Source organism: Parasteatoda tepidariorum, chromosome 12 (assembly GCF_982258835.1).
Source record: "Parasteatoda tepidariorum strain Cologne lab strain chromosome 12, Ptep-v5.0, whole genome shotgun sequence".
NCBI classification, from domain to species: domain Eukaryota; kingdom Metazoa; phylum Arthropoda; class Arachnida; order Araneae; family Theridiidae; genus Parasteatoda; species Parasteatoda tepidariorum.
In genome coordinates this window covers 23369325-23381737 of record NC_141766.1, presented here as the reverse complement: position 1 = coordinate 23381737, position 12413 = coordinate 23369325, and the positions used below count along the sequence as shown (strand labels likewise).

The 12413-nt window shown below is 28.2% G+C and overlaps 1 protein-coding gene across 7 annotated transcripts in view; it reads left to right on the top strand.

Moving 5' to 3' along the window:
- LOC107442615 (gamma-aminobutyric acid receptor subunit beta-like) overlaps positions 1–12413 on the top strand; it is a 299127-nt gene that overhangs the window by 38146 nt on the left and 248568 nt on the right. For 4 of the 7 annotated variants that reach the window (XM_016056221.4, XM_016056223.4, XM_016056222.4 and 1 more), the window contains exon 2: positions 8755–8837. The exons of the other annotated variants lie outside the window; for them this stretch is intronic. In XM_016056221.4, coding sequence (XP_015911707.1) covers positions 8755–8837 — 83 coding nt within the window. The remainder of the gene's footprint in view (positions 1–8754; positions 8838–12413) is intronic. 7 annotated transcript variants of the gene reach the window in all.

Sequence of the window (12413 nt, the reverse complement as noted above, 5' to 3'; positions counted from 1 at the left end):
TATATATTACAGTTAAAGTAATAAATGCTGTTATTATTAATACTAACCTGTCAAAATTAATAATAACCACTTCCTTTGGTCAAAGTGAGAAATATCGCTAACTATTATATTTAAACGGTTATTATTAATAAGCTTTCAAACTTCATTGGTTACATTGACCAATGAAGATTGGTCAATGTGCTTAAATGGTTCATATAGCATTGGGACATGGGTTACATTACTGTTAAAGTGACAAATCCTTTTATTATTCATAATAACCGGACAAAATTAATAATAATCGCTTCTTTTGGTCAAAGTTTGGTCAATATCACGAATTATTCACTTTAAAAAGTTATTATTAATAACAACCAATGAATTTTGGTCTATGTGATTAAACAGTTTAATCGTTCAAAATTAATAATAGCCTTTTCTTTTAGTCAAAGGGAGAAATAAAAACTCAAAAAAATGACAGTGACAAAACTTTATTAGTTATTATTAATAATAACCGGTTAATGTTATAAACTCCGGTAAATTGTTCACTTCAATCGGCTTATTTGGTCATTATGAATATTGACTGGTTAATTATAACGACGATTATTGAATTAATTACAACGACTGTTCACATTAACATTAACATAGATACCTACACATGAGTATACCAATCCTTATCTTAACTATAATACATACATTAACATACCCTTATTAAGTGCTTGCCCTGAAACGTTAAATAAAATAGATATGTTTTCTTGTTATTTGTAGATAAATTATTCTCTCTTGTTATTTCGTCTTTTTATTTCTTTTTATATATAGATAAATATTTATTAAAATATTTTTCTAAATCTAAACGTCACCATAAAATTCTTGCTATAAAAAGCGTATAGCTAGCATATTCATAATTTAATACTTCTAAAAAAATATTTACATTCTTGAGAAAAATATTCTGCTTAATACTCGGATTTTATTAATTTAATGAAGAGTTATATATTATATCAGAAAGCTTAATTAATTTAACTACGAGATTCAACTGAGCGCAGTAAAAAAAACGTTTTCAAACATGACATCAAAGTAAACAGACTTTGTTGACACTTAGAATTATTTTATCTCCCTTTTTTACGGAAATAAGAAATGAAAAAGCACAAAAACAGTTTGATTTAGGAAAATATTCTTTAAGTAAGCAATTTAATCAGAGAAAATCTATAAACTTTTTTCCTTCATTAGTTTTAGCTATTTAATTATTCACTTTATCATAATCTTCAGAAGTAAATCAGCACAAAACTATTTTTAAAAAGTTCCGCAAAGAAATTTAATAGAAAAATAAATAGCAAACTATAACCTATTATCAGGAATCAAAACTTACTTCCTAGGAAAATAAATTAGATTACATAAATGTCCTTTTCGGAAATGCTTACTTTTAAGAGAATTTACTTTTAAGAACAATCAATAATGAATTACTTCCGTGACTTTAAAATGTACTCTAATTTGAAAAGAAATTTACTCAAACAATTAATATTTTATTTGATTAAAAACAGAGAAAACGGCTTGTAATTATTTTGAATCTTAAAAGGAAAAATGTATAAAAATAAGATAATTTTAAAGCTATGAAAGAGGAACAAAATTTAATGAATCTCACAATAATTGGAAGCTTAATAAAGTGCTTTAATAAAACATAATAAGACATGAAATTTAAGAAAGTTTAAAAATTTGAGACAGTCTAGACAAGTATTAAAATCCTCATATTTGTTTGTTATTGATTGTTATATAATATGTTTTTGAGACATTTATCGCTTTAAATTATAACGCTTTCACAGGAAAAACTTCAGTAAAACTACTGTTTGCAAGCATAACACTTTCTTAAAAAAATTTCTAAGATGACTTCGTATGAGGAATAACATACACTGTTAGAAATTTCTCGGAAAAAATGGTTAAATAACAATTTATTGAACGATCATTTTACCATATTTAATCATAACAGTCAAATAACCGTAAATAAAATGGTAATCAAACTGATAAGTTTGAGAAAAACCGTTTATTAACTGCTTTCACCTAATACGCTTGAACAACCGGAATTTTAACCCACCAACTAGAACCTCCAAATGAAGCTGCTTTAGTTCTTTGCAACTGCTTGCATATCATAGCCGAGCGGGCTTATCTGTCACTCTCATGACCGGCAGAACTGGAGTTCGAGTCCTAGTGTTGACACCACAATTTTTCCTGCATTCCCGTCAACACATGAAGTATCCGGTACTCTCCAATACCCATTGCCTTACGATAATGCTTTTGAAAAATGCTAGTTGTAAATGGTTAAAAAACCGTATAGTTTTGTATTCATGGTTTTATAACAATACTTTTTGTAAATGGTTTCAAAACCATAAAGGAAAATAATGGTCCTTACCGTAAACTTTACGGTTAATCGGATGGACAGACAGCTGCCAGTTATTTTACCATAATTTTAGAATGAAAATTTTAACAGTGTATTCTGAAACATAATCGTTATGCATTTTTATTAGCTACGTAAATGTTTATGATTATTTGAGCCTCTTACTAAGTAAGCAATTAATGCGTAATCTAAATTTTTGATGTTTTTTTTTTTGACAAAACCGCTTTCTTGAAAAAGCTCCGAGTGAGCAATTTGTCAAATTGAGGAAAGTAAAATTTTCCTTTGCTTAGCCCACTGGCAGTTTAGCAAACAGGCAAAATTAGGAGACTGTTTTCCCTATCTAATAACATGGAAAATTCGGTTTTGCTATATGGTGAAGACTGCGTGTTAAAGTAAAACTTTTTACGTGCAGAACCCTCAGCGGGTTTCAGATGCTTAATGCATCAAAAGAATCTGGATCAATGATTCATATGGATTAACGCGATTGATAAGCTGGTACAATAAAAAAAATAAAGTTCACATTTCTGAGTACCAATATTTGAAAAGAAAAATTAAAAACTCATAGCTTTAAAATTTTTCAGCTTAAAATTTAACAGCAAAATAAATATCATTAAAGATTATTTATCATCTAACTGTATAGGAATTTACTATCGTGTTTACAATAACAGTGATTTAAAGGATTTTATTAAATGCATTGAATTTTTGATGGCTTTTAAGAAACTGACAGTGAGAAACTGACTCCTGAAAATTTATTGATATATTACTTTTTTTATTAAATGAATTTTTTCTGGAAAACATCAAATCCCCCGTCATATCGGGTGCACATGTTAACTTAATGCGTTTTTGTTATTTTGCTACCACTTGTTGACAGAATGTAAGATTTTTGGTGGCCCAAGGGCAAAATAAATGTCTAAAATGAATTCTGTAGCCACCATTGCATTGGCCATTTTAAGTTCTATATTTTTAGCTGATTTAATAAATTTTATATACTTGCAGCCTACGCTCAGTGAATAAAACTGATAATTTTTCTTCATTTTTTTTGTTTTCATCTCTTTTCTTTATGTCCTTTTTGTCTTTATTGCTGTACAGCTTTTGTGGGCCCAGCAGAAACATGCGACAAAGGGGTACCTGGTCTTTGTCTAAGATAAGAGGTTATCGTAACAAAGCAGAACATAGACATTACTATTGGACGAAGTCTTTAATGTTGGTTAGGGAATTAAACGTGGAATTAGACTGTTAGACTGAAAACAATTTTATAAGTCAGATAATTAATGAATATGGATAGCCTAAAAACAAAAGAACATTAAAAAGTTGACGTACTAAAACAAACTTATCTGGACAGACGCCGTGAATTAATCAACTACAAGCCAAAATTGTAGATCCTTCGCCGTCACTTGTAAAATGAAAAACCAGAATTTGTCAGAAAGAAAACACAACTAATTTTCAGTTAATTGAGTCACCTGGTCTAACCCACTACCCGGTTCTACCCCACTACCCGGTTCTACCCCACTACCCGGTCCTACCGCACTACCGGGTAATACCTCACTCTCCCTTACATGTGTGTAGTATTTAACTTCTGCACATATCTCTAAAATTCAGAAAATGTAATTCAGAATTCGTCTGCAAGAAAACGCAATTTCCACGCTATTGAGGTACCCAGTCGTACACCACTGCCCAGTCCTACCCCGCTACCCATTCCCACCCCACTACCAGGTCATTTCTCCCTCTCCCTTATATGTCTGAAGCATTTAAATTTTGCACATATCTCTAAAAGGAATTCCATAACAGTTTTGTGGCTGAAGTAATCTGAAACAAAGTTTCAAAGTCAAGAAATTTAATCTTTTCCAGATAGATATTAGTAATTTTAGAGCATTTAAATCATTGACACAGGATTCAATTTTTATTTTTAATTACATTCGCTTTTTGCAAAGAAAGAAAATCATTTGGCGATGATCACATTAAAGTTCCAAAATACAAAAACTATTTTTCCAATTAGAACTTGCCTGTGGCAACAAAATATCTTTTGCCTTTTCACGCTTACCCGCATTTGCAACGCAGCTCCGATTTCATTTAAACTTTTATTGAATTTCTGCGAACAACGGTAAAAGAATAGAATAATCTGAGTATTTATTTCATTTCCCTTTGCTTCAGGCTTCGTCAAACAATTTTTGTATTGATTATAAGAAGCATAAAGTCTGTTGTAGTAATCTCAAATATTCTCTAGCAAATCGATTTGCATTTTTTTTTCTATTTTTTTTTTCTTTCTTTTAACTAGATACATTATGAATTTTTCGAGGTGAATCTTTCAGGAGGAAAAAATGCGAACTACACAGCAAAAATAAACTTTATTAAAAATTGTAGCTTATTTGAATATTTTTTATTAAAACTTTGCTAGTTTCAAACAAAATGTTTGAAAAGTTCCATATTGTTTTCAAACTATATTTGCATTGAAATTTAATTATTTATGAAATGCAATCCTTAAGGCCAAACTATTCTTGCAATATTAACAGTTTGTAATTACGATATAAGGTTTCTCAAAAATACTTTTGCTAAGACTTTGCTTCTGGACTTTAATTTATTTAAAAAATAATGCAACGTCACATAAGTGTGTGTATTTATTCGTTATAGTTTTTTATAAGAATTTATGCTTTAAATATTTTTTTTGATCCTTACCTAAAAAGATTAAATAATTTATTATTATAATCATTTTTTATCTAAAAAATATTTTTGATTAATAATGAAAGATTTTCTAAAATGAATTAAAAATTCTTTATTGATTAAAATATTCAATTAAGTCATATAAAAAAAGCTAGATTTTTCTTTTTTTTAACTTAATCAAAATGCGATGTGACACAAGTGTATATTTATTCATTATAGATTTTTTTATAAGAATTTAGATTTTAAAATGCTTTTTTAATCCAAAACCTTGAAGAATTAAATATTTTATTATTAAAATAATTTTTTTTTCTGAAAAAAGTAATTTTGATTAGTAGTGAAAGATTTTCTAAAATGAGTAATGGATTCTTAATAGATAAAAATATTCAATGAAGTCATGTACAAAAATCCATTTTTCTTTATTTAAATTTAATCAAAAAAGAAAGCATATTCAGTCTTTGAATAAGAAAGGCTTCAAATCTATAACTAGTATAAATTGCGTATTTTAGATTAACAAAAAATTGCTTTTTTTGCACTTACTATATACTACCTTAGTATCTTCATTTATTTATTTGTGCGTGTGCTTAACTAGTTGTTTGATAATTTATTTCGAACAAATTAATATTTTATGTAAATTCTGCTTGAAATTAATACTATTTGATTGAGAACAAAATAAATAACAAGGATTGCAACCCAGAGCTCCCAATAATTTTTGTTTGTTTTGTGTATGTTCTCTAAAAAAGGAGTAAGTTCAAAATTACCAGAATATAATAAAATTTTTTGTGTTTCTGGCTCGATAGACACAACAAAAAGTTTGTTAATTTTTACCGAAGCACTTTGATAATTAATTAATGAAAACTACAATAAAATATGCAATTGTAATGCATGATAAAAGTTTGCAAATTTATTTTTATCATGATGCCTTTGCACGTGGCATAAAAAATATTTATTCCATAAAATTTACTTTTCAGTTTTGTAATTTTTATTAAATGTGTGGTTATAAGAACTAAAATTTTGAAAAACAGATTTTTGGGTAAATTTTTGCAATATGAACGGAAAAAAATAGCAAATGAGTAGTTTAAATACCGTATATTTTGGTGTTAATAAACAGAATTATGGTTTTTTCTTCAGAAATGTTATCATAATACAGTACGGTAGTTTTAGAAGATTTTTTTTTCTCGTTATTACCTTTATATATGGAATGCATTTTTAGTATATATATAAAATAGGTCATAAAACTATAATTTACAAAATGAGCTGTTAACATAAATTGTAAGATGGTAGCTGACATCCAAAGTCACTTTTATATTAATGTTATTCCATCAAGTAAAGTTTATTTCGATTAATTTCAAAGTAAAATTTTTTGGTTTTACTTCTCGGGCTTTACTTGCTTTCAAAATAACCATGAATTTTGTAGGAATTTTGCTGAAGCAATTAACATTGTTTATAACTACCTTGCGTATTTTAACGAGCTGCTAGTTTCATTTTATGGAGCTTTTCGCCCGCTCGTTGTAATAAAACTCACCGACAAATAAATAAATGACCAAACAACAGCCTCTGTTCTATGAAATTAACATTTTAGTTAAGTAAAAAATATACTTTTTTTTCGCATTAACATATATTTATATAAAATTAATATTTGAGCGTATTACATTAACATTTGCACTCAGTTTGGATATTTTAAGAATTAATAGTTTTGATTGAGAAAGCATTGTTAAAATAATTATAAATGTTATATTTGTGTTGTACTTGAAACTTTAACACGTTCCAAGTATACAGTGATGGTTTGAATGTAATTGTTAAACACAGTTTTCTTTTTTTCTTCCAATTAATTCTTAGATTCAATTTTTGATTTTTTTCAAAAAATGCTATTAAAACAAAATTATAAAATATAGACTGGTTTAATATGTCCGATAATGGGTGTAAGTATTTCATATTACTAGGCGGTCAAAAACTCTACAAAAATAAATATGTTATTTAATGCCAAAATTAAAAAGAGAAGAAAAAAAAAGATTTTATTATTTTGTGTTGTATGTTAACTAAAATTGGTTTACTTGGATTTTGGTTGTATTAACTTTCTGCATAGGCGAGATGAACATTTTTTTCATTTAATGACTGCTATAGTTAAAATGCTGAGCAGTTTTCTTTTATTTCAAATAATGGAACCAATGATATTTTTAATAAAATTTCATTATTACTAAATTCTGAAAAGGAACCAATATATGAAAATAGTACTTAACGTTAAAAATGAAACTATGTAGTTAATAATTCTAAAAAGCAAAAATGCCATAAATAAAAAAATAAGATCAAAATATCTTCTTAAAATAGGATTAATATTAGGTTACATTTTTCTACATACTTGATGGATAATTTTTTGTTCATTTCATGTCCACTTGAGACAAAATAACAAAACATTTTGTTACGTCAACTATTAAATTAATAAATATATACTTCGAAACATACTATCATCTTCTCAAGCGCACGGTATGTACCTTTATTTCTTTTATCAGATTTGTCTCTAGAAATGGAAAAGATAAGTACACTATATAACATTTTTTTTTCAATCAGTCAAATTTAAAGTCTTGCTAGTTTGAAAAATACAAGATTTGCCAAATGTTCATTTTGATCATAACTAAACTATCATTACCATGTTCTGTCATGGTTCATCTAAGCACACTGCGAAAAATTTACTACTAAAATCTGCTTTATTACTCAAATCAATACGTCAGTCCTTAGTTGAGATTTTACTAGTACATTCGAGTAATGATTTTTTTTTAATTTAATTTTCTTCAATTGTGCATTTTTAATGTTCATTAAATATTTTAAGACAAAATGCTTTTAAAAAATAAGATTAAAAATAATTTCATTTGAAAATTACAAAAAATCACATAATTATTACTTATATTCTCTTATCACTAATTATTTATTAAAACTTATCTTGTTTATTAGTTGGCAAGCTTGCAGTAGTAAACTCAAAAAAAAAAAAACATTTAAACAGTAATCTTGTTGCAACGTTTTATGTTCCACTACGTGGATTTAAAGAAACGATTTTATTTTATATTTTATAACCGTCGTTGAGCAGCCGACCCAATTCTGAGCTTATGGCTGATAATATTCAACTCGGTAGTCTTTTAATTTTGAACGTAACCCAGAAGACCAGGGAACTCTTAGATCTAGCCTTCGTAGAAAACTTTCTGATGGAACTCGCCCTAATGCCTTACACGAGGAGAAAAAATACGGAAACCTCCCACGGTTAGCCTGACGACAAGGGAATTCCAACCCCTTGATCTATCTACCACTGAAGTTATTTTACGTCAGCACTTTCATCGATGGAGGCCGGGAGCAGAATTCTTATCAACCAACTATCGAAATGATTCGAACCTGAATGATATCATAGGAGGGCGAATGCTCTTTCCATTGAGCAACCAAAGCTCAAAAAGAAGAAAGAAATGATTTATAAAAATTAACTTCTTAAACCAAAATATTAAATCAATTCATTTATTTAAAGCAAAAACTTATAATATAACTCAAAGTAATCTGGCCTAACTCAGAGCAGAAAACAATTTGCGAACTTTTTTAAGGTCTAATAGCAACCAAATTTTACCTTTTTTTACATCTCGTTCGAACTTCAATCTCAATATTAATGTTTTGAAGCAAAAGCTGACAATGGTATTCAACATGTAATTCATTGTGTAATTCAGAATGTGTTCATTCCCTTTTTTGAAGTACCTTGTTATTTTCAGGGATGACAGAGTCAACATCACCAAAATTCTCAACGCATTCTTTGACCAGGGCTATGACAAGCGGGTCAGACCGAATTACGGAGGTGAGATTCTTTTTTAAACAAAACTCATTTTTTAAAACAATTCCATTCATTATCAATTTTCATTTTTTTATTGATTTTTAAAATAAAATATTTTAATTAGATTTCTCTAAATAAGCTCTTAATTTAATTACATGTATACAATGTAACTATAGATGAAAATATTTTGGATTACCTTAACTAGTTGTGTAAAAGTAAGTTGCCTTTTTTTTTAAATTTTGATTCCTATAACTATGTAGTATTTGGCCTCTAGAGATAGATATTTAATTTTAGAAATTAAAAAAGGTAGTTCCATTTATTTCTTTCCTTGCAAAAGTCGAAACTGAATACTTGATGCAAATCATTTAGGTCAGTATTTAATGCTATAATATACTATTTCAGTTTACTTATTTAAACTCATCAAAGTTAAATAATTCATTCTGTATTCCTAAAAGCAGAGAAAAAAGAGTTTTCCACTAAAAGGAAACAAAACAATTTCATTTTATTTTTCTTTGAGATCGAAAAATAAATTTATGATATAAAACAGCTCTACGTGTGACACTAACTGACAAACTTGCCAAGTTTTGAATCAATGCTTTAAAATAATAGTCAAAAACTCTATTATTGATTAATGTTTAAATTTCTTTGCTCTTCAAGGTAAGTCATGATATTATTGTTATTATTTATATTTTCATCAAGCATGTTTCTGAAAGTAAAGAAATCGGTAAGTTTAATTTAGAGTGTTCAACATAGTTTGGGCGAATATTTTACGTGAATAATTTTTAAAGAAATGTAAGTATCTTGTTCATTTATTTTAAATTATATTTTAGGTATCTTCATATCGTCGTAAAAAATACGAGTTATGGTACATTAGTTGACATTATTCTTTAAAAAATATTATATATCGTGTTTTTAAAATGGTAAAATTAGAAAAAAGTGAAAACTCCCAAAACAAGCTGTTGTCAACTAAAAAAGATCGTGGACTCCACAAATTCGATACCAGTGGCTTCATAGAAGCAGTTCGTGCAGCATTGCGATGCTTAATAGAAGCAGTTCGTTGCGATGCTTCATAGAAGCTCTCCCATACTTCTCAAATCAAATAATACCTAACGATTTGAAGTTTCACGTGTTTCAAATCACCAGCGAGAATGGAATTCCGGCCTTTCATAACGGTAGCCCATTGCCTTAACCACTGAGCTGTTGCGACTCGTACACTGTTAGACTTTTTTATCAAAAAAAATATGGTAAAATAAACAGCAGGAGTAAATCCATTCAATTAACCTAAAGTTATCGACTTGGAACATTCCTTTTATTTTACAGGATTGAAAACATTCGCAACTAGTATGGTTAAAAGACCGGCAAAACAGAGCTATACCGTTTCGCAACCATTTACAAGTAGCGTAGTTTCAAAACCATAAACAATGAATTTTAACTGGACATAGAGTTAAGCTATTTTAAGCTTTCTGTTAGGTAATTGGCTTCAGAGTTAGTAGTTGAGTTGTGTTCTGTCAAGTGAACCGCGGATTGCGGCTTAAATAGATTATATAGTGGTTATTGTGAGATATGGGAAAAACTAAAATTGTGTTAAACAGCTCTGTGATGCTTCCATTTATGCTTGGGAGAAAGTTTCGTATTTCAATAGTACAAGCTTCCCGATTTACACTGGAAACTACTCATGAGTGGAAGAAATGGAGGAAATATTGAGGTATCACCGCTGGGAATCGAACCCCTTTCAACTAACAAATTAGCTCCTTAGCTAAAGTATCTACCCAGCTGAAATGAACTGAAAAGCTACATAAGGTGTTCACCTCACTTTTATTACATAAGCCTTCGCTATTGTATTAAGCTTTCAATGAGAAAAAATAAAAATATGAATTACATAGCTTAGCTTCCAACTACAGAAAATAATTCGCTCAATGGCTGTGGGCCGAGTTGGGGAGGGTAAAATTCAGGTTGTTTTACAGTGTTATGTGAAAGCAATTGGTAAACGTTTTTTCTCACAGTAAACAGTTTGAATGGCTAGTTAAATATTATGATTATTTAATTGGTTTGGCAGAATATGGTAAAATAACAATTAAATAAATTGTTATTTAACCACTTTTTTAGAGAAATTTCTAACAGTGTACTACAAGCAGGAAAACCATGTACGAATCAAAGGATCTTCGTTTTAAGTTCGTGAAACTGTGACTGTCTATCTTCTTGGACAAATTAAAACTCATGTCACACTAAAAAAAAATCTCGAAAGTAACATTATAACAGCAAAAAACACACTAGCCATGTCCTGAACTTTATTAAAAAACAATATCTGAAGTATTTGAAACAAATTTTAATTAGAGTTAATTAATACTTGTAAAAACTTAATTAAATATTTAATTGGCTTATAAGAATTTTTTTTTTTGAAAAAAAATGATGATTGTCAAAATTTCTAGATTCAATTATACCTTTATGAAAATTCAGGTATTTCATTATATATACTACAACAATTGATTAAAAACTAAATTGTTGACAAATGGGTCACAGGAAATATTTCCAAAAAACTTCAAATAAATAATTATTCATTACAAACTAAATGCGAATGAAAAACTAATTCCGTGTTTAAATTAGCTTATAAATAGTTTAGTTTTACAAACATTAAAAATAAATTGCACATCTCCTTAGAAAATATTGCTGTCGTTCGATTCAATTATATACCATTATGAACATTCAAATATTTCAATTTTTCTTTTTACAAAGATTAAAATAGTTATGTTCTGAATTCAGGCGTTAAATTTATCCCCATTCCAAGAAAAATCTTAATGGGTTTTAAAAATGAACGTGCTCGCATCAATCTGTTACGCATTTGCAAAGTGCTTTTAAGTGGGACTCCAACACTATACGGAACGAGATTGCTTCGTACAAAAATTTTGCCCAGAAAGTTTTACTGATTTCTTAATGGAAAGACTCAGAATTAGCTTCCGAGTCTCTTAGTAGAATTATCGATTTTAGAAGATAAGAAATTGGATAATTAATGATTTTAATACGATAAAATGACTTACTGGCACTTCAAAATTTAATTAAGTAAAATCATTTTTAAGAGTAAAAGAAACCAGTTAGACATGTGTCCAAAAATACCATTAAAATTTAATATCATCATTGAGCATGGTATTTTTTCTCACGTTTGTTAAACTAATCAGTATTTATCATCTTTATGTAAAATCATTGAAAAAATGCAAACAATTTTCATTTATTAGATGCTGCCAAGAGAAAGTCAAGGAATAAAAATAATAAAGGATCGATTCGACTAAGCATTTTAAATTAAATTATTATTTTGATGTTTTAAGCATTAATTACTTAATTAAAGAAATATATTTGTTCTTGCAGATTTAATTATTGTCATGCAAGATTAAGTGAGTAATAAATTTTTACAATTTTTCCAAGAAAATCTAGAAAAGTTTAAGAAAAATCTTAATGGATTTAAAAAATTAACGTGGTTACATCGATTTGTTACGCATTTGAAAAGCGATTTTAAGTGAGACTCCTACACTATACGGAACGAGACAACTTCGTACAAAACTTTTGCCCATAAAGTTTTACTGATTTCTTAATAAGAAGAATTAGAAT